A 23,996-nucleotide genomic window follows, 5' to 3' on the forward strand; every position below is an offset into this window, starting at 1 on the left:
CCCTGGTTCATAATGGACTTTAAATGCCTATCGTGACATAAATAATGGAGAGGTGATGATGGCCTGGAGTACAAGAGAGGGTGTAAGTACATCACCTCTGCATGTATTACCTGCTCCTCTGTCCGAGCTGACATACATGATAGTCTTTAACTCATTTGTCAGAAGCAAGACGTGCATCTTTAAAGACAACATATTTACCTCAAGGTCATATAATTGTGACTCAGATCAGCTGAGTGAGTCACAGTCACAAAACCCATTATGGGATTTGCAAAGAAGCTCTTTGACATATTAACTGCGGCATGTACTCAAGCACTTGTTGTGTCCTTTTTCTGCTCTGGTGAAGCGGGGCTGTGTAATGTGTTTATTTTCACTGACCTGACGACAACTCATCAAACACCGGGCAAATCCGTGCCTCTTTAGACGGACGTGGAGGATCTCGCACTGTGCTAATTAATAACCTCCTGCTCTCTCGCTGTTTTGGATATGCTGCCGAGTGTGTCTGCTGAGAAGGACTGCCAGGGACATGAAGTGTTGGTTTATTGAAAAAGGGAGTCCAGGCCTCTTTGTTATCAATAGGGGTTGGAGCAGCGTGTGTTCCTCCTCTCGTCTCCTCTCCCTCTCTCTGGTGTATGTGCTGCAGTTTATTTATGAGTTTGTGTTTGTGTTTATACATACAGCACTTGTGAGTACACAGGCATGTCCATGCCCCTCCCTTGTGTACGTATATCTGTATGTACAGGCACAGATGGGCTTGGAACGCACCATCCATTCCTTTCCAGGGTGTTAGCATGGCATCCTCCCACCGCAGATGGCGTTAATCATTGGCCATTTTGAGCGTGATGTAGCACTGAGAGCGTAGGTACGTGGGAAATCAGTGAGCGAGTGGAGGCCAGACACACGGGATCGGCATCGGTGGCGGTAATTGCATGGATGCACGTGACACAACTTAAGGAGATCGTAAGAAAAACGATTAATCCTTCCTCAGCCTCCCTGTTGGAGATGTCAGTTTCTTTCAAGGGCAGCTGGTGGGTTGGGCAGTGGGATGGGATGAGAGTGTTTACATAACTGACCAGTGAGCATTCCTTGTTGGCAGGCCTTCAAAGAGAAGATGAGACCTTCTGTGTGGGGGAACCCAATCTGCCAGCCCTCACCTCTTAAGGCCACACTGTCTGTGAGGAAAAGCCTTAGCCTATACTGTATAACATGCATAAGTATAGTATATATACACAGATACAGTACATGTGGTTGTTTCCTGGCTTTTGTTAAAGGCTTTTATCAGAGTCACTACATGTTTTCACATATTTCTTTTGACTTTTACTACGAATGTTCTAAGACAATAAAAAAAACAGAACAGCAACCATAGAAATTAAAATATGATTAACATTTTTATGGTTAGGTTCAGGCACTCACAGCTCTTGGCCAAGGCTGGGGAACGACTGTGACATCATACATCCAGTTATGAACAATTAGCATAAAGCTCATTTTTCATGTCATTGTGAGTTTAATTCAAGGCCATCGCAGCTGCAGTGGGTCCTGAACGGTCCAGCTGGAGCCGGCTGAGCACGGCCTTGTCCGTGGTGCTGAAACCTTCAGTCTTTTTGTTGCTTGGTAAGAGGGCGGGATCCTAGACTCTGACCATGGTGCTGAACTCACACATTCACAACTCTGAAAGATATCGCAACAATAGACATCAGAGATCGCAGTCTAAGGCCAAACATACGTTTCTGAGTTGTTATAGGTTTATTTAATAAAAGTGCACAGCAGGACGCTTGTATCAATATTCTTCAATAGTGTATGTTTACTGAGTAACACGAGCAACTGTGTGAACAAGTTTAGCCAGAGGTGTTTTCTGGTTCACCTAGCAGAGATTTGTCAGAAAACTTGTTCTGTAAACATCTTGTGTCGGCCACGTTCCTTATGCATCCTTTGTAGAAAATATTGTTGGCGCTGACAGCACGTTGAAATGTTGATTTAAAGGTGGCCCATTTTATGTCATTTTCCTTTTAAAGTTCAAAGCAGCTCAGAGGATGTGTTAACTCATGAGTCTGCTACAGGGAAGCTAACCCCGGGAACATTTGCCGCTGAAAAGTTGTCAGTTTCTGTCACAAGCAAAAAAGCAGCAACACGGAAGGTACAAATAATGTAAACTGTATAGCGGCTTTGATTCTTTTGATTTTAATGTAAAGTCACGCACGCTAGTCATCATTTTACCGAGGGCTAATAATCATGCTGGAGTTCTCAGTGAAAATCAAATGTCAGGACGGAGCTCAAAGCACTCTCTAGGTCTCTCTGTTCTAGATTTAAAGCAGCATTTTCATCACACGCAGCCCTTCCCACCTCCACACACGAGCATGAGCAGATAGCACACTTATGTCTTCCTGGCCCTCATTTTTTTTTGCGACTTAGTAATACATACACAGCCTTTGCCCTGTTGCCTAGAAATCCCCTCACAGCTTTCTTGCACAATCACCCTTTACAATTTATCTCGACGTACTCTCAATCGTCCTTTCTTGTAGAATCCCCTGCGCTTAATTTAAACTGTCTCTTCTGTCCATTCCCTCTCAGCGGTAGTTTACTATCAGGAGTGAGAGAGAGATAGATTGTGGGGCCTTAAATTATCCCTGCTCTACATTGGCTCTGAAGCCTCTGAAGCAGTGTGGGTGGACTGATTTTATGAGTGCGATGATGGTTTGACGTGGCGTAATCCTCTTTCACTGATCTCCCCTCGTCCATCTGCTCTATCTCCATCCCTCTTTCCTCTCCTCTCTCACCCCTCCATCTTTCCATCCACACAAACACACACACACACTTCACGAATATAGACACACTTACAGATGCATGTACACAAAAATATAAGCACAGACACACGTACTGTACATATGCACAGCATTCATCAGATTAGGTTTAGATGTTCCCTGCTGTCCTGTGGTGTCTCTGCAAACTAATCGCAGGTCAACAGAGCAGATTTCCGACCCCCTCTCTCCCTGCATCAGCACCCCCGTATCTTCTGAGGTCCCCCCTCCATCTCTTCTACTGCAGTAAAATTTACTAAATAATACAAGGAGCTGGTATTAGAAAATAGACTTCATATGTCTGTATAGTTGTGTTTTAACATCTGCACAGAGATTGTATCACTTTGCCTTTTTGGGGGGATAATCCTATCCACTGCTGAATAACACAAGCAGTCTCAAAAGAAGACCAGTACAACGAGAACATGTAATTTGCCTGACAAGTGGAACACTTGGTTTTCTGGTTATATTTCTGGTGGTGTGGCAGGGACTCTTTTCTTACTAGAAGACAGTCGAGGAGATCTTCTTTCACCCTGCCGAAATTGGACCCAGAATGCCTCGTTGACGTTTGACGTATTACGTGGGAACGAATAGAAAAACTGAGGCCCACATTTTCCTGAATGCCACGATTATGATTTTTAGCTGAAAGTCAATTTTACGGATGTAATTTTCTTTGGAATTATAATTTTGCAAACACTCAGAAGATTCATTTTTCCTTGTACGAACATATGTACATTAAAGATAATTAATATTTCATGCATCACCTCTGTTTGCCCTGATTTCTTCTGACCTGGAGGATTTGAAATGACAAAAATATGTGTTGGCAGGTGCTTTTTTTTTTTTCTTCACATGCCAGAGTTTGCATTGCTTCTCTCAATTTCACACTCTGCCTCCACTTGCTCACCTTTGATGGTTCTGTTGGCAGTTTTTCCCTTTGTCTCTCATCTCCTTCGTTCTCTTAATCTTTTTTCCTTTCTTCTAGCTTTTATCTTTCCTCTGTTTCTCTTCATCTTTCTTTCTCTCAGCCTCCCTTCTCACCATTTTCACTCCGCATTCCCCCTCCTCTCCTTCTCCCTCTCACTCCTTCTCTCTCCTTGCCATTGCAGTGGGTGTACTAAGAAGGGATTAGGCGTGATTGAAGTGCTGACGTGAGAGTTCTTCCGCCGGGGCCTCTTATCCTCTGCAGTCCCCCAGAGAGACCTCTCATTGCTGGGCTTCACTGGCAGGTTGGGCCTGGCCTCTCCAAGGACTCCCCATGGAAATAGCCTCTCTTCATGCCTCCATGCCTTATCCCCAATAGCCTTAGTGCCTTTCCCTGATAGATGTGTGGCTTGGCCCTGATAGAGCTCTCTGCCTGCCAGACTCAAGCCTGGGTTCTTTATTTATTTATTTATTTTTAAAAAACCGAGGTCCTTCCTGCCACGGTATATCAAAGCCTGGGCTCTTTCTGAGGGGACCTGTCTTGATCTGTTTCCCCATCTTCCTCCTCTCTCCCGAGTGACACTTTATAAGCATCACAGACATCACAGTGTCTGCTTTGCCTCATGACTTAGATCAGGCCTCATCCATGAGGGCTAATGAACCTACTCAGCACACTTAGCTATTCCTGTCAGATGTTTTAAAGAATCACCAGCTGAGTTTTTCGGGGTGGCGCCCAGTTCACCGCCGTCGTCACATTTTATGATTGAGCTTGAAAGGTCAGAATGTTTTGTGCCAGTCACTTCCCACGACCTAAATCTTCATTACATTCTGATTCGTCTTCCATCCGCTGCTGCACTGATGGTGATTAACACATAAAAGAGTGAGAGATGTGTGATGTGGCGTGCACTCAGCATATTGTGTGCATTACCCCCCCCCCCCCCACCCGTCACCACCTGACTTGGATTCTGCAAGAGAGTTAGTCTTTGAAGTCGAGCTGCAGAAAAGAAAAGAGGGGAACAAGAGAAAAAGACTACTATATGCAGAATGTAGCGTTGCCCTCAGGACATTCAGGAATATTCATGGCACCACTTGTTTCAAGTTTGTTGATTTAGCCAGTATTTGATTTTTCCTCTTTGCTTTTCTTTTCTTGGCACTGCTTGTGTTTGCTCAAGAAAATGCTGTAATTACCTCTTTAGCCCCAAATACGACCCCTCAGCTTCATTTCCATGCCGTGCAAGAATCTGTGCGAATTACAACACAGGGTTTTTGGCATTTTCAGCAACAGCCATTTCACCTCTAAACCTTGCTGTTGCCAGGTGATCACTCTCTGAGAACGAATGTTAAGTATTTGATAATCACAGTTTTCTGAGAGAAAGGGCCGTAACGTTGCGACCGTCTGTTCTGTGACATACCAGCAATGCATGATGACAAGAAAAGGCAGAGATTGATGCACACAAGTACGTGTGCAAACACATATGTTTGCATACATCTGTAGACCTATACAGTAATCCTCTCTCCAGATTGCATGCTTATGCTCCATATGCATGCGTATGCTGGCAATACACTCCACACAATGTGCTGTATTTTAATATCTTAAATATTCCACTGTAACAAAGAGATGAGTGCAAAGCAGATTCTGATGTACTGTAAATGTTAATGTGCTCAAGGATTTCCGATTGGTGTACGACTATTACTTTGCTGCTTGACTTTGGTTTGCAGCTCTCACATCTATTAGGTGACTGGAATTCATGGAGAATAAAGAATCGTGAGAAATTCTTTTTTTTTTTTCTATTCTGCTCTGAGTGACCTTACACTTTTCTCTTGGCTCAGCCACTCATCACCACAGCACATTGACTTTTCCATGCATGTATGCATTTGTGTCAAAAATTGCACTCCTCCCACAAAGTGATAACTTGATTCTGAACACAGCAGCCTGTCTCTAGCATGGTGCAAATCTGCCAAACGCTAAAGAACTATATATGCTTATATATGCTTAAAAAAACAGGGCTCTAGGTGTAGACCACACCTAGCTCACTAACTCTGTGGCAACCTTATACTCCCTACTTGCATCCACCAAAGCATCATGGGAAATGTAGTTCCAAAATTGGAACACAATCATTCCAAATAGAAGTGTGTAAAAAAACAACAAAAAAACCAAAAACAAAAACAGACTATTACATTATATATAACTTTATAACTTTTTCATTGCATCAGCTTAGTTGACCAGGCTGCTGTCTGTGCATCAGAATCTTCATGTTGGCAGAAAAAAAAAAAAACGTCAAAGAAATATGACAGAAGAATTGTCTAACATCTGCCTGCTGCTCTGCCTGTGCCCCGTTTAAAAGAGACTTCAAAGAAGCAGATCAGGTGGTTGTCTTGAAGCCTTTTGCCTCAACAGACAGCGTGTTGAGAGCAATAAGGCTGCTCAGCAGCCTCTGTGTTCGGTAGAAGGGGATCAAATGCAGTCCCATCCTAGAGGACAACTTCTCTATTAGCCTCATTGATGAGCAGGGAGGAGGTGAGGGGCAGGGACACTGCAGGAATAGTTATGTCTGTGGTCTTAGAACTAGGTTTACTAACAAGTCACCATGCTGCTTCTTGAGTCACTGGAGAAGAAGGTTGTTGCTAGTACCTACAAAAAAAGACCCCTGGGTTTGAATAACCTCATTCTGATTGGTTGAACACATTATTGCACACAAAAGGTTGGAAGAAAATCTTGTTTATTACACATGAAGATCGAGGCCGTCCAAATCTGGGGGAGGGGGGCGTTTGACCATGAATCCTGCATGATGTGACTGCTGGATGAACCTCCTTAGCTCTATGCTTATGTGGGCGTCCGTTAAATGCCACATCATAGACTGGAACCGAGCTAATCGCTGCATTGTGTAGCTGTGTGGCCGACTTCTAAACGCCCTTTCCCTGCTCCTTCTCACTACCCACGCTGTTGATTCTCAGGGCAGGCGAGAGCGTATGGCACTTATTACAAGTTAATGGATCATAAATTGAAACTGAAAGTTCTATAAAAGAGCTCCATTCATATGCACATGCACTCGCAAACGCGCACTCACACTCCGACACACACACACACACACACACATCGGAGATTTCTTCCGAAGCCTCCGACCTCGGTATTCCTCATTCGTTATGCCTAGCCGTCGCCCGGTTTGAGGTCATCTTTTATGAATTACTGGTCTAAATTTACGGTCTAATAAGTTTTTGAGCGTTTATGTGATGTTCTGCCCTGCATGTCCTCCACTGTGAAGTGCAAAAATAGGAGTCAACCTTTGGAGTTTTTCCTTAATGGACTACTGCTATCTACCAGTTACACTCTGTGCTGGTGAGGTCATCCTTGCTGTGGTTTGTGAGAGTGTTTAAGTGTGTTTTTGTGTGTGTTTGAATGACATCGTTGGCCTTTTTGTATCCAAACCACCAGAGATAGTTGAAAGTATGGAGTCTGAACACACACACACACACTCACTGCTTGGCTCCGTTATATATTTTTTGCTATCGTTTGGATTTGATTATGTCATCATGGCACAGGCTAAAAGATTTGATATACAATATTTCATCCTTGTGAGTTTTGCAGACCGTTTATCTCAGTGCAGTTCGGGGGAAAATTAAAGCTGAAGGAGAGATAGCCAGCCCCCGACTTGGGTAACAGTACCTTCCATTGTGGAGCCACAGTCTCCCGATTCCTCAACCACATCAGATTAAATGTGTCACCATGAATAATTACAAATCAAGCGTGTTCATCATGGCAATTCAGCAGATTCCCCTCTTCTCATCTCACCACTGCTCATTAATGTTTCACATGTCGCACACTGTGGACAAAGTGTTTGAGTAAATACCAAGGAACACACAGATACACAAACATGCAATAAACATGCATCACTAAGCTCAGTGTGCCTCTAATGGCGACTTCATGAGATCACTGTAATACTCTAAACGGCCCCTTCTGAGATTTAGCAGCAGCTCTTTATTGTTTTGTCTCTTTGTTCCTCCTTTTTGTGTTTTATTTTTGTCCTCCTCCTTGGCCAGTATCCTCTGTCACTGGCTCCCTCACCCAGTTCCACAGAGACGCTTAAATAAACCATCATGATCATCATCACCATCATCATCACCATCATCATCATCTCCGTCGTTATCCAATCACCCAGATAATGAAACGATGTGTGTGTGTGTGTGTGTGGGGTTATTTACTCAGCATTCTCCCACCACATGGCCTTTGCGGCACGACAGCCAATTAAAAAACAGCAAAGTGGGGGAGGCAGTCAAGAATAATGCAGCAAAGCTCACAGTGCTGTTAGAGACCATAAAGGCAAAAACGACACTGAAAGTTGCTCATAAACAACACTAAACAAACATTTTTGAAGTTAGGATTTAATATCGTCTTTCCTTCTTGTTCTGCATCATTTTCTGCCACCACGCGCAAACACACCCACCTGGGCTTCGGCCCCTCATCCATCTGGAGCAGCCTTTGGTGTAACGCGACAGTCACACTCACCAGCTCTGACTGGTCAAACACTTATGCACAGACACACACAGTCGCACAAGCTCCAGAAATAGACATTTGGAGTGATAGCCTGCAGGGTGGAGCTGACCAGTCTACCATACAGCCAGCTGTCCCACAGGAATTGGCATTTACTTAGATTGGTCCACACACACACACACACACACACATGACTATTGCATGAGCTTTACTTTTTCATCTCACAGATGTGTTTCTTCCTTCTTTGTATGAGTTTGAGAGGAATGAGACAAACAAAAAGACTTGTAGATCTGAGAGGTTGGGAAAGAAAATCTAATCGATAATGACCCTGCAGCTGTTGTGCACAGTTTTATATAAGAGGATTGAACAGTTTTTTTGGGGCATAAACCGTTTGCGATTTAAGATGTCCGTCCCTCTCCAATATTCAGAATCTAGGTGGACCCACTGAGCTGTTAAGATTAGGAAAGTGGAAACTAGCTAACTAGCTTACTTTTCATTTGTTTTATTTCAGCACCCTCTTTTGTCATTGGCAGCTTCTGCACATACTCAGTGCTGTATTTATCCTGCATTACAGAAATAGGAGACTCTATTTGGATAAAGAAAATAATTCAAATCCTGTGCCTCCACACTGTTGTAGACAACTATGGGTTTCATTAGTGCTAACATTGCAGCAGATGGGAGTTCTCCACTGCCAGAGACATAAGCTAGTAACAACAACTTTTTTTCCCCCTTTTATTTCCACCTTACTCCAGAACACAGAGGCCAACTTCTGTTTTACAAAAGCTATTTAGTTAGTGAAGCTGGAGAGTAAAATACATGTTCAGTTCATTATTCTCATACAGGTGGAATACTGAGGAGCTTCTTTATTTAAATATATTTGGTTTTCTGAAAACACATAGTTACTGCGATCCAGTAATTCAGGAAAGTTCACAATGAGTTAAATTACAAAAAAATGAAATAGTGATGGTTTCATTTCTTTTCTGCGTGCATTCTTACACACGGAGAAATGAAATGACTCATCTCTTGCTTAAATTTGTGGAACCAGCCTAAATTTGTTGATGCAATGTCCTTAGCACAATGGAAATAGGGCACACAAGTCCATGAGGTGTTCACTTGTGTGTTATCCAACTAGCAGTAAGCCTCCTGGCATTTGTTCCTCTCTCCTTGTGTTTTGAAGGGTCCCGAGGGAGAGAGAGCAGGGTGAAATGGAGAGGGGAGATGGTAGCAGTGGTGGGGGGAGGGGGGGGACAAAGGGGATGCTTTTAGAGTACTAGACCTAATAAAGCACCTTTTCTCTATTTAATAAAGCAAAAGGGAGGAAGATGGAGAGTGAGTGTGACAGAGAAGGGAGGCAAAGAGAGGGAGAGACTCAGAAGGAGGAAGCTGAACATCAGTCCTCGCATTCAGAAAGACCCGTCCTCACATCATCCGTGCTTTACAAAAAAATAAGAAGTCATACTACCCTGCCTTAATTGTCCCTACGCCTGAGTCTGTGCCGGAGAGTATTTTTCTTTCTTCCTCTCTCTCTGTGATTTTTATTCTCTCACTCCCATTCTCTCTCACTTCTCCGCATATACTCATCCTTTCAGAGTGGTGATTTATCCCTTCATCTCCAGAGTGTCATTGAAGAGAGCCATTTGGCTCTCCAGACTAATAATCATCGCAGAGATGGAGAGAGGATAATGTTATTGACTTCCAAGCTAGACAGCAGCCTGCTGGTGTGTGTGGTGTGAGTCAGTGTGTGTGTGTGAGTCGGCGTGTGTGTTTGTATGTGTTATTTCACATGAATGTGCAGTCATTCTTGGTTGTGTGTATCTGTGTAACTTTTTGATTTTCAAGCATTAATTTTTGATTTTGTGTGAAAGTATCTCACTCATCTCTCAGGGTGTGTATCCACACATGCCTTTTCACCTCAAGGTTTTTCTGTCAATTAGGGAGGTTGAAGGTCAGGAAATGACCCCTCTTACTATTTTATTAAGCCCTTTAATTCTTGATGAAGACACCTTTGCTACATGGATGCTTACAGTGTCACGATATTTGTCCTGGGCATCATCCTACATGTTGTGTGTAGGTGTCCGCACATGCATGCTGCATGGAAAAACCCTTGCATTCACCAGACAACCAAACAGTCAGTGGTGCCGCTCTAACAAGCCTGGATTAGCATAGTTATAGAAAGTGTGGGCAGACCTCGCTCCACAAATAGTAAATACCACTTTCCTCAATGACAGTAATTCTGTATTTACCTCAGCATGTCAGGATCAGTGGGTTTGATTGCAGAAAACAGGATTTGGAAAGCAGCTGGCATTTGTTTTTCATAACACACGCCCACACATATTCACTTATTTTGAATGTGCACATGCATGGACCCGGCATGCACATAGTAGCTCAGTATGTGCAGGGAAGAAAAAAAATACCACAACACAAAAGCTTACACAGATATCATACACACTACATGTCTAACTTCAAGCGAGGGAAGCATGATGGTTCAGATGATTCCATGAGACTGCAGTCCTGTCAGTCAATCCCTGATTCTCCCTGGAGAGGCAGTGGATCCTCTGCTAATTTTAGAAAGCTGCGAGGAGGCTGGGAAATGCTGGAGCTGCTGAGTTTGGTTTAACCAAACCAAGCTTAGGAAGCGGGGGAAGCATAAACCCTCCCCCACTGCCTGAAGCTCTGTGCACACTTTTTAAGAAAACATACATGGAGTAGGAATGGAAGGAAAGGGGCAGAATGCAGGATAGAGGTGAAGAGAGCAGAATCCAGAGTGAAAAAGTAGAAGAAAAAAAAAGAAAATGCATCCATGCACATGGTGGCCCGGCCCCTAGAATCAGTGTTTCTGCCACGTGACGGACAATGCGCATGTGTGCTTGTTTGAATTGTGTGATTAGTGTGGCTGTTTGTCACCAGCATATGCTAAGATTACCGTTCATCCACTGATGTTTGTGTTTGTGTGTATCCTCTTATTTATGTGTTTGCATACTGAGGCACATACCGTGTCGATGCCACACTCCACACACTTTATGATCACAGTATCATACCTTGTTTATTTGCATGTGTAAAGTTTGCAATCAGCCCTGCAGTTAAAGCTTAAAAGGAGAGCGCCAGAGAAAGGTGAGAGTAATCCATCGTTACTCTTATCTTTTGAAGGAGCACATCGTTGCAAATGCCTGCACACACTCGAACACGCGCGCACACAATCTTACACGCACACAGTGAGAGTCACATATTGTTTTGGCTACGGGCTACAACTGGTTCTAGCTGGATTTAAAGCTACAGCAGTGGGGTTTTTTTCTTCTTCATTTTGCTAAGCTCAGTGTTGAATATGTTTCCCTGAGTCGTCTGCAGCTTTATCCCTGACTCTCTCTAGCTATCCAAGAAATAATTATTGTGCTTAGTTCCTGCACTGATTTGAATAAGAGAAGGGACACTCTTTCTCCTTAGTCATCTTTTATCCTTTGTCTCTGCACCATAAACTGTTACACAGCATCTAAGCAGATGATAATGTAACCAAACTGCTGTTCCCCTCCATCTTAAAACAGCACTCGATGTGATTGGCTGTTGAGACGAGGTCGTAGTTCAAGACTGAGGGGGGTGCTTGTCGTTAACAGCCTTCGGCACCCGGCTCTTCCCCCCCACCATCTAGATTATATTGGCTTTAAGGGCTCTTTCACAGTGAGTCATGTTTATTTCATTGTCCCTTTTATGGCACCGCTGTTCCCCTTTTAACCCCTCGCCTCCCTGCACGCAGCTAAATGTTCTGCCAGTACACAGGAGAATAAGTTATAGAGGTAATAAATATTAGATGGCCTCAGCTTCGACTACGAATGTGTGCTAATCTGTTTCAAGTGCAGGACTGGGACTATGCCTCTCTCCTGCTGTGATTAGTTTATGAGTTCTGCTTGGTATTATGTTACGCATTATTTTAAACAAAGTCAAAAAAAAAAAAAAAAATGTTAAAAAGAGTTGGCTAAAGCCCAAAATGGGTAACTGCAATATTCTGGTTCCAAATACAGCAAGGGATTTGCAGTATGTAATTTCAAAATAACATAAAAAAAACTCTCTAAGAAGTATTTTCCTCAAATATATTGAGGAACGCATCAAATATTAATTTCATTGTTTCAGGGCCTTAGAACTTAGCATCCACAAAAATTCCACAGTATTATTGTGTAAACAAATAAAAAGGTAGAATTATTTTCCCACTTTTACTATTTTTTTAACCATCATTACAGTTGATTTTGTTTAAAATAGTATTACCTCACTGTGGAGCTCAATATAGCTTTAGTTTGCCTGAGCACACACTTGGCACTTAATTTATATCTTCTACACAACGGCAATAAAATCAGCCTAAAATCCAGTTCTTCACTGTTGACGTGTAATGGTATCAAATTTGTTATTTAAACAAGCATTTAATATGTTAAATATCATTTCATCTTATCTGAACGCGTACACATCAATACAAATCGGATGTTCTGTAAGTAGAAAACCTTCACATCAGCCTCACAGTGGTAATTATAAATGTGAATTTTATTTTGGCTCTCATAACTCCCATGGGGCATTACAAATTTAGAAACTGTGTCATCATTAGCAATAAACAAACCCATGAAATCCATGATATTAAATGCACAATTAATCTCTTATACAGGCAATTCTATGTTAGAAAAGAAAAACCTGTCTCACGTCTTTCCTGCTGATTCATATGTGGAGGAGACTCACTGAGCAAACCTGAGCAATGATGACAATGTACGCTCACAGTATATAATGAAAAAGTTACTTTAAAAAACTTCTTTTGTTATAGTGTATGTATTACTGCAGAGTGATTTTACTTAAAAGGAAGAGTTAATTGCTTCCTTTCAGCTGCTCCGCCTGCATGTGTGGATGGATGGAAGTAATATAGCATACAAAAGCTGCATCAAGCTCCACAGTTAAGTAGGTGATAAAGTATTGGAAGGCAGAGCTTAAAAACAACTTGAAATATCCTAAAGTGTAAGTGGTTCTCTCATTAACAAATTAAAAAAAAAAAATTCCTTAACTACAGCAAAATAAAAGTTGTTGATGGAGTCTTGAGTCAAAACAGCATATGTCACTAAAAGTAATGATAACCGTAGCATTCGGCGTCATGCTCCATGTCTCTGTCCACAGGCAGTGTGTGAACTGACAGAGACTGATGTGGTGGGGTGGAGGCATGGCCAGGCTTCTGACAGGAGAGATAATAGCCAATAAGGCAGTGCCACTCTGGATGACTGACAGGCTCCAGGGAAGGCCTCGCCTGCCTGCCCGCCTGCCCGCAGCCCTGTACCATGACAAACCTCCACTCAACTATGAACACTACAGCAAAACATGCACACGTGTACACACAAATGCACGCTTGCGTACACGTACACACAAACCATGCACATTATTGACGGGTTGTTTGCTGTTCAGTGAATGCTCACAGCAAGTGATGTAGGTAGTCCAATACAGTATGCAAACACATCCATTCTCTGTAGCTTAAAGAAATTAAATGATTTGGATCACAAACGGAAAAACAAAGCTTATGGTAAAACATATAATGTGTCAGGAAGAAATATGAAAACAAATAAGTGACGAAGCCACACAGATTCTGAGGGATGCAAGTCTATCAAGACAAAGTTCTGCAGAAATGTGCAGCATGTGAAACCGATACAGCGCTCACTGCCGTCACTTTCCATCGTGGCACAGGGTGGCAGCTGTCAGGTTGATGCAATAGCCAGCATTCAGGAGACACACTGTCAAAGATCGTTTGATTGTTGCAGGAAATAATATAAGCCGTGGATGACTCCATAATATTGTAATCCATAGTTAACAGCCCATTAAAAAAGGAAATCTTTCAAGGATTCATGAATGCTGCGCCTGCAGTGTACAGTCATTTAGCCAGTACGTGACAGTATAAACACACACTGAAGGCTAAAAACCAGACAACTAAAGAACCAATGATGTCATTGAAACATCAAATCTGGAGCTGCGTCAGGATGTTTTCTCAAGCTGAGCACCATTCTTATGTTAAATGCATATTGCACATTTGCAGTTCACATGCCTCAGATCTTTTATTCCTCCTGCAGTGCTGATGGATTCTGGCTTATTTTTTTTTAGCTTCCCAGAAGCAGCCAAGTTTTTTTAGCGTTTTAAATTTTACTTATTATGTTTGACCATCCAACCCCTGTTGCCAAGCCAACTGAATGATCTGAAAGAAGAATATGAACTTGATCCTTTCCTGTCTACTCTCACATCTGAGACCGGGCAGATTAAAGAAAACACTAAGCCAGACAAAACAATGAGAGCAGATGTGACCGCATGTTTGGCTGGTTTTATGCAAATTGCCACAGTTTGCACTGGTCAATCTGGTGTGGAAAGTTTTCTACCTATAGAGCAGATACAAACCAGGATAAATGATAAGTAACAAACATTTTATAGTATTCTCATTGACAGTAGACGAAGATGGCTACGCTGCAAAAAAAAAACAAAACAGCATTAGACACAAATAAATTAGCACAATGTGTGTTTTAGAGTAATAAAACAGCAAAGGTTCACTGAGTGCATTGTGGCACTTGCACTCTTTCCATATAGCACAATATACAGTTAAAAAAATATTTTCTTTATTTGTTTCTTCTTTGCCGTACTCCTGATTGGTTTTTTTTTACATTCAGAGCTGCCTATAAAAGAAAAGGCTGCAAATGTAATGCAGATTGCAAATCGCCAAGAGAAAATGCAAATTGATGCATGTTTTCCATCCACTGCAATTATGTGAATATTAGGAATTGGCATGTAGAGGTGGTGGAGCTGGAATAGGAAAAGGAGCTGGTGGTGCTGACTCTGTTCAGTTAACAGTCTCCTTGTCGCTCCTCATAGATCGGATGTTTTTGTCTGCTGCTAATTTTTGCTTGTCATAGAGTGAAAGCTTCAGTTGGTGTTTAAGTCACATGTTACATGTACATCATGATTTATTATTTAAGTCTGTTTCCATTGCGATCAGTCACTTTTTGTTTTCACCGATGCACCAACTTTTCCATTTCAGCCAAGCATGAAAACGTTTTTTGCAATATTTCAAGCTTTTTTTGTTTCCACTCAGGAAAGCTGAAAATGGGCATGAAAATAGGTGGAAGGAAAGTGGATGAAGTTTAGAGTTTGCATTAACTGAAGAGTACAAAGACCTGTCTCTAATACAAGCCTGTCCCAAATAAAGGCATGGTTCTCTCTGCCTCTGAGGTAAATAAAGGCTGCGGCCGCTATTTGGGACTTTATGGTAATTTCATCTTTTTCATTTCCATAGAAGTTACTTTACACCTTCTGCATTCCTTTTAGTAATCTGTCTATGAATAATTATTATTCAGATTATATTTATATAAGTTATAAAAAACATCTCTTTTTCACAATACTTTCTTTACAACCACAACACATGTACAATCTACAGTTTTAATACAGTGAAAATATGCATTAAGTTTTGTTTTAATACTAAATTACATGTTTCTTTCCTTTTCTCATTTGTACAGTTATTTTATTTAGTGTTCTTTATTGCACTGTAGCCTTTAAGCACAGCCTCAAGAGCACACCACCCTGCCTTTCACTGCACACACTGAATCAGCATTTGACAAGAAACCCAGTGAATCTTTGAAATCTTATGAATCTTTTAAGTGCAGCCTTACTACATGTTTTGGAATGTCTTTAGCTTTTCTTTTTCAACATCACTACATTTTCAGTTCTTCTCTAGGCTTGGTGATCTTTCCCAATTCCCAGTCCTGAGCCTTCTGTGCTCTCCTTCACTCACAGAATATATGTAGACAGCAGTCCCAGTCACTGATTGCATAATTGGCTGCTGCTTTCGTAAATCAGATTCTAATTACATGCAGATTGCGTTAGCAAATAGAGAGGTTTTCATGGACAAATCTGGCCTTAAATGCACACGGTGATGGATTGCATACTGTATTTCAAGCAAGTTTCAGGCCTCTGAAAATCATGTATTATACTCTCCTAACTTTCCCTTGTACCCAGAGCACTGAGAGGATCAATACAAGATTAGTCCTAGATGTCCTGCTTCAGTCTCTCTCTCTCTCCTCTGGATTTTCAAATATCACTTCTACTTCTCCTTAATTGTCCAGTATTAGTAATAGGACTGCAGTCACCACATCTCTGTCTTACTCCATCTCTCTCCTTTGCAAACTCATCCTCAACCCCCACCTCCTCGCTCCAGTATTCGCTCCGCACAATTGCCTCAGTTGATGGGATTGGACCTCAGGCGCCTGCCCCCATTCTTCAGACACCCTCCATCCCTCCATCGTTCACTCTTGCCATTCACCCCCCACCCCCTGCTGTCACTCCAAACCTCATCACTCACTCCATGGAGACTCCACCATCAGCAGCCAATAAGGAGCTACAGTGACACACACACACACACACAAATATGCTGGAAAAACACACTGAAGGTGACAGTGACTAGCTCGACACAGCCAGTAGCCAGAAGGGAGCCTTGGGTCATGTCCACATTGATGCAAATACATTAGAAAATTACATTTACCCTGTCCATAAGTTTTACAGTCATTTTCAGATCTTTTCCTCAAGCTATACTGTTAAAAATGAAATCTGAAAATAGAGGGAAAAAGCTTCAGAATTACAGAATCAGACAGCTGAGATCACATCATCAGTGCTTTTTAATTACATTGCAAGACTGGCATTTTCAACTTTAAAGCATTAATTAACATGATTTTTTTTTATTAAATCTCATGCATTGGGCCAACCTGTAAACACAACCTAAACAAAAAGAAAATGATTTCCTAAAACAAGTATCTGTCTCTGTAGCTGCTCAGTGCTCCACTGTGTTCACCAGCTAGTAGCTAACCTCGTGTGCCTTCTGTTTAGTGCTGGGCAGGTGGTGTACAAAAGGTTTAACAGAACTTCTTCACAGAAAACAGCTGCTTGCTGCAGCTGCAAACAGGGCTGACGAGACAGCGGTGGGACTCCACCAAAATGATGAACTGAAAGATGCTAAAATTCTCCGTAGAGCTGAAGGAAACAGCAGAGTAGGCGATAATTTTTACATGCTCACCTTAAACATAGTCATTTAATAAAAACTTTAACTACTTTAGGGTGTGTTTTTAGTGAGCTAAAATATCCTTTTATCAATGGTTGATCCACCCATGAGCGTGAAAACAACACGCAAGCTGAGTGGCTAAAAGCATTGACCATCACTGTATCCTCCCCTGAGTCCCTCCAACAAGATCGCAGATTAGCCAATGCATATCACCAGCCAATAAGAAGACTCGTCAACCCGTTGACCTGCTGTCTGTGCAGGTCTATTAAGAAAATTACCATGTAAACTGTCTCATATGTTGTAGAATCTGACCACCCTGCTTTTCTTTCATGTACAGTACAAGTCCATCCACCGTAATGAGTCATACTCTGTCGCAGTCAAGATGCTGCATTCTTCTAAATCTGTCTCATTTCTCCCTGCAGCAGTTTCTACTGCTTGAATATTTTCGAAGTCAAGAAGGCTGTACTTTATTCATGTACTTTGTAAATATTGAGGGAAAAAAAAACGAGCCAACACTTAATCCAGTGATGATGGAATATGAACGTCTCAATTCAACGTGTCTTTCAGGAAAAGGTCTTTCAAGAATCTTTGAAATCACAATTCTTAGATACTAATTTAAAACGTCTTTCTCTGGGGATTTTACTCCCACAGAACTGATCCTCTGAGTGTAAAAAATACTATGAGAAAGTGTTGGATTTGCGGTGGTATGTGTGGGCTTTGTGGGAGGTGGCGGGGGAGAAACCGAGAGTGGGATTTGTTGAGTGTGCCGTGTTATCAGGTGCAGTAATAAGGTTTATTAATGCCACAAGCCACAAGGCCTGCTCTTCACTGCTAGTCTTAACACACAGTGTCACTTTGTTTCTCTGGAGAGCCATTGGAAGTGCCTCTGTCTCTCTTTCCCTCCATCTGCCACTCTCACCTCCCTGCTCTGGCCCTCGCTGCCTCTCTATCTCCCAAACTCTCTCTGTCTCACCCCCCCCTCGCTGTCTCTTCTCTTTCTCTTTTTCCCTCGCTGTCTCTGCCTTCCTTTTGTTCTAGACTCTTTTGCTTCCTCTGTGTCACTTCTGTTTATGCTCGTCTCTCTCTTTGTCTCTGTCTTTGTTGCTCTTCCCTTCCCTCCTCAGTCTGTGTGTGCAGACATCTAAAGGCAGTCTCAGACAGGTTGTCCGCCACGGCTTCACAAGGTTATGTGAAACGCGAGATGAGAAAGGAAGTGTCAGGGGTGACAGTTCGCTTAAACCTCTTAGATATGTCGTGCGACATCTTGAAAGTTGTCATGAAGAGGACAAATTCAGCGTGGTTTATATATATTTTCTGACTGGAAAACAAATCCCTGAGAAACCTTACGTACACAACTTTTTCACTGCCAGCTCTGGTGCTTTTGTATCCTGGGTTGAATTTAACTGTTGTTACAGTATATTGGGAGTAATTGGCCAATTAAATATTACCATGCAACGCATTCTACCAAATCTCCCTCCAACATAAGCCTGTCTGACAGTGCGGCCTGCCTTTGAAGAGAGACATCACCCATGATGCTCCAGATTCATTTGACACGTGATGACTCACCATTGAGCTTTAAGCCGCACAGTAGCATGGTTAGCATTAGCCTCATGTCGGGAAGCAGCGGAGCACATTGTTCATGTTTGGCTGCGTCAGGCTGCCCGTGCTGCTTTCACTGTTATTAGCAAATGATGCTGATTTCTCACTTTGGGGAAAGAGGAAAAGAGAGAATAGAAACGACAGAAGGTGAGAGAGGGAGGGTGTGACGAGGAATGGATTTTGTCAAATGCTTTGTGTGGGATGACACCACAACCTTGAATGACTTCATTTCCCAAGGGTGTCACACAGACAACAATAGCTAAAAGCACAACTTAGCTTTCTATGTTTAGGTCTGGAACTTCAGGCTTGTTTATCTGCAAATGTAGTGCAAACATGCATGTGATGTGTTGGATGTCAGCACGGATTGAGTTCACTTCACCAGAGAAAAGTCTCCCTGGGACTAGCACAAGTGCTAGTTGCCCATCTAGCCTTGGTGTGCAGTGAGGCTTATGGGCTTGGCAACCTTAAAGCTGTAGTATCTCCCCCTAAAGCCAGCCACGATAATCAAAATGCCTCCTTTCTGTAATCCTATCAATAAACTCATCTGATTTTCCTTTACTTGTTTTAAGCCTTTTGCCTCCCACAGTGATTAAGGACAGTTTGACATCCTGCCGTGATCTTAAGGAGGTTGAAGGTTGTGGACCAGAGCTCTGTAAGGTGACAACGCTCACGGCTCGAGAGCCCTGTGGGGTCAGACTGGGGAGGGAGCTCAGGTAGCATGGGTGTGTGTGGCAAGGGGAGGGGGGGGTGGCAAACGGAAGAGGATGGAAGATGGTAATGAAGGAGCTAATTGCTTCCAGTGGATTTTGAAATCGAACCCTAGCCCCCAGTGCATGGGCCAGGCAGCACGCAAATGGAATATTGATGACTATGGCAAAAATAAGGGAAAATGACCCCGCCAGATGATCGATATGAAAGCCACAGATCTGTGCAGAACATGTCTCAACAGGCAATACATTTCCCCTGGTTTTTATGGATCCGTATACACTTACCATGGGTTTAATATTGCTGAGGTGCACAAATATTACATCATATCAATTTGTTCTCTCTATTATTCATAGGTACAATGTTGTATTGATAGTCTTTAAAGCTCCACGGCAACTTTCTAATTACATCATTATGATTAACTCACATTTGGAGAGTCAAACATACCATTGATGAGTAACCTTTTATGGGTCAAATATAAGTGATGATGATGCATTCTCTTGTGTACTGACTGGCATTGCCATCATTGGAGCTCTGGTGCTAGCATGGCTAGAAGAGAAACTCTGAACTATTGCCCTGACAGAGCCTGTGTTACACTGGTCAACACACCATTGCTCTTTGTGCCTGTAATAATAATAATGTGAACAGGAGTCACTTTGAATTCCGTAAGCTTGTCTTGCAATTTGAGCAGCAGTCCTCAGATAGACAGTCTAATTAGAGTATGCCCGTTAGTTGAGGGGGTTGTCATGACAATAACCTTTCTACCTTGGAACAGGTGAGAGCCGACGAGATCAGGTGTCTGGAGTGGATTTGAAGGATTACCACGCTGCATGCCTACAAAGAAACCTGGGCTATAGAGGCAAAGGGTGCATTCTTTGTGGTGTTTTTAGCATTTTAAATCATAAATCTATTTTTAAAGTGATTTCAAAGCTGCCACCTGGATCATTGCTTGGAAAAAAAAAGGGAAAGAAATTAACTTTATAAGCAAGAATCAGTCTTATAAAGGCGGTCAGCCTTCTACGCACATTTGCCTGTCATTTGCCATCAGGCACATGCAAGGAGCCTTCAGGCTAGATGTGACAGAGGGGCCCGCCAGTGTCTGTATAGCCTCTACAGTTTCTACAGAACATGTTTCAGTGCCAACTGTTTCGAGGATTCTCTCCGGCTTGAGAACCCCAGAGGGTTTTGGTCTATACTTCCAGGTGTACAATAAATCCAGCTGGCGCAAGGAGCTAGAAATCCATTCCATTATAGACCCAGATGACAATGTAATCACACTGTGTGTATATATAAATCAATATTTTATTAAACATCTGAAAGAGTTTTTCTTTGGAAAAATAGATGGCGCTGCCACGCCACTTAATGTTTTTCTTTAGTACTTACTGAACTATCATTTTGCTTTTTTATGTCCGAGACAATTGTTCAAGAACAATATTACATGGATATACAATCTACAGGCTTCTGTATGCAGTGAATGCCTGTGTAATTTCTTAGATGCATGAAATCAGCAGAGATGGAGAGGGGTTTTTTGATCCTCCAATGTATATTCTGCTGCTTCTCTGTGTTGTGCTGTCTCACTGGTAATAATGGGTTTCTATTTATTCCCCTGGCACACAGATGAGGGCTTTCACGGGGCCTTTGTTGCCTACCGTACTATTTCCTCTTGTCTCTGTATTGCGCAAAGACATGAGTTTGACGCCTTGGGGAGAGTTTCTCCATGACCGGAATCAGCACCCCATCATCCAGCAGCCCCACTCCACTTTCCTTTTGTTTCTCTCTTAGTATTCTCATCTTTTACCCCCTCCTCCTGCAGCTTTCTGCCAGCTCCACAACACTGCTCCCTCATGTTTACATATAGCCTGATCCAAAACAACATTCTGAAGCTTTACAGCCTACAGCCCTTGCTTTCTCTCTCTCCATTTCTCATTTCTTTCTCTTCTGTCTTCCCGCTCAAGCTTTTTCTCCTTTCACCCGTGCCTCTCATGACTTCTCTGTGCACGACACACAGAAGAAAATGCAGGACACACAGGAAATGAAATGACACACTGAGAACGGTATCGTTGGCAGGCAATGACATAGTTGTTGTTACCAATTGCCACAGCGGTTTGTTGGTTTGGTATGTTGGCAGGGCTTTTTCCAAAGGTTGCAATTTCTGAAAAATGCTGCCTTGAGCGCTGTGTTCTTGGAGGATGAATCTTTAAGTCATAGCCTTGAGTCAGTTGTGCCATGTCCAATTGACAGCGAGTCTGACCTCGTCTCTCACAGATTCACCCGGGCCCAAAATGACTAGTGTGTCCGCTACCTTTTAAGAGGTAGCGGGTAAAGTGTCATCACAGATCATAAGGAAACACAACTCCTCTGATCTACTCCTCTCTTCGCTTTCCCTCAGCCCAGCAATTTTATTTTTACTTTCCATTCATCCCCGAGTCGCGCCCCACCCCACCTACCCACCCACCCACTTTCTGTCTCGAGCTGTCTCACCTTACTCTCCGTGTTGATCTAAAAAATGGGCTCAGGAAGTCACTTTGCAACAGCGGAGTGATATAAAACTGTAAAACCAGGCTAAGTTTGATTTATGCACACCATTAGCGGGGAATAGTGTTCCATCATAAGTAGTCTGTCTGTCTAGAGGCTGTATGCGAAACCTAAACCCACGGTCGTACAGGTAGGATTTTATGATCTGAACTGAATGATGGGATTATCATAGCTGTAATTATGGTGAGCAGTGCATTGTGTATGTGTGTGTGTGTTTGAGTATGTGTGTATTTGCTTGATGTAACCTTCTCTGCAATATACAGCAGTTCTCATATTTACTGATGCTGGTTCGTGATTGATTCAGGCACCAACATGGATTTTAGGCTTGTTTTGTGTATAAAAGATTCAACAATGAAAATGTAAGAATAAATGTCATCTTGATGCATGAAACACTTGGTACAGTATCTCCTTGTAACTTGGAGTAGCTTTATCACATCCTGAAGTTACAATCTGGGCTCTTCTCTCTTGTCATTTCAGCGAGGGAGGAGAACGTGGCCACCTTCCGCGGCTCGGAGTACTTCTGCTATGACCTGTCGCAGAACCCCATCCAGAGCAGCAGCGACGAGATCACGCTGTCCTTCAAAACCTGGCAACGAAACGGCCTCCTCCTCCACACGGGGAAATCCGCAGACTATGTCAACCTGGCTTTAAAAGATGGGGCCGTATCGCTCGTCATCAATCTGGGCTCCGGGGCCTTTGAGGCCATCGTCGAGCCAGTCAATGGAAAATTCAATGACAACGCCTGGCACGACATCAAAGTGACACGCAACCTGAGACAGGTAATCCAGGGTAGCAGTGATGGACGGAGTTTGGAGACAGGTGGATTTTTATTTAGTTTTATTTTATTTATTTCTCTTTGCTTTAGATTAGCTGCTTCCAAGAGCTTTTGAGAGAGAGCTGGCGTTAAGAATGTCACCTTGTTCTGATTGGTTGTCATTCCATCGCCACAGTTCAGAAACATTATTGAAATAGATGTCATAATTTTTCAGTTGTCTTTATACTTACATGGAATTATTTTTCATTATATTTTCATTGTTTACTTTTCGTTCTGCTAAATGAACAAGTAAAAAAAAAAAAAAAAAAAACGAGGACAAAGCAGCTTCTCGGCATGTGATTGATAGCTTAGTAAGGGCTCTTCTCTCCTGTTTATCGACATGTTGAACTTGAGTTCCCTGTGTCCTCAACTTGAAGTTACCTGATAATTATATTTTGCTTCACACTCGCCTAAGTTGACGCTTCTATCAGGTGCTGTTGCTGTCTCCTTGCTTTCATAAACTGTTTTAATGCTGTAGACTATGGACTTTCACTTTAAAGCCCGGCAGAGAGTGTTTCCCTTTGAGGAGGCCATTAATGCAGTATTTATAAGTCAGATGATCACGATGCTTTTTTTAAAGACAGAGGTACATTTCCATCAAAGATGTGCATCGGTTGTGCAGAAGCAGAATTTATTATTTGACAGATACTGTTTACCATTTTGTTAATGTAATATAAAACGAGTTTATATTGCTCTTGGGTGAAAGTAGTTTGTATTAGTGTTGTCTGAAAGAGGCTGTAGAAAGAGACAAACAAAATAATGGACCCAGTGCTGGATGCAGGTAGCGCTAGTTGCAGAATGTGGAGTTGTGCGTTGTCTTGGTCGACCTTTAGTTTCTCTGCAAGGTGAGACAGCACTTAGTGTTGCTTTCAGAGCAGCACAACAAGTAAGTGCCGATTTCCTGACCCTCCCTGACAGTAAGCTTTTGCCCCACAGGTTAGTAAACAGTTGTAGCAGAAAATCCCAACAGGATAACACACAGTTTAGTGGGTTAGAAGCTAAGAGCCAAGGGCTTGCCTGCTTTCTCCTTTCTTTCTTTCTACAGATCTGTCTTTCTTTCACTATCATTTTCTTTCCTCTTAGAAAGGCACACTTTGTTAGACT

The 23,996-nt window shown here is 42.4% G+C and overlaps 1 protein-coding gene across 1 annotated transcript in view; it reads left to right on the top strand.

The window, feature by feature from the left end:
- Window positions 1-23,996, top strand: part of LOC121199408 (neurexin-3b) — a 260,973-nt gene that overhangs the window by 39,674 nt on the left and 197,303 nt on the right. Inside the window, exon 6 of the mRNA XM_041064054.1 lies at window positions 22,556-22,857. Within this exon, the coding sequence (XP_040919988.1) occupies window positions 22,556-22,857 (302 nt within the window). The remainder of the gene's footprint in view (window positions 1-22,555; window positions 22,858-23,996) is intronic.

Source organism: Toxotes jaculatrix, chromosome 19, assembly GCF_017976425.1.
Source record: "Toxotes jaculatrix isolate fToxJac2 chromosome 19, fToxJac2.pri, whole genome shotgun sequence".
Lineage (NCBI taxonomy): Eukaryota > Metazoa > Chordata > Actinopteri > Toxotidae > Toxotes > Toxotes jaculatrix.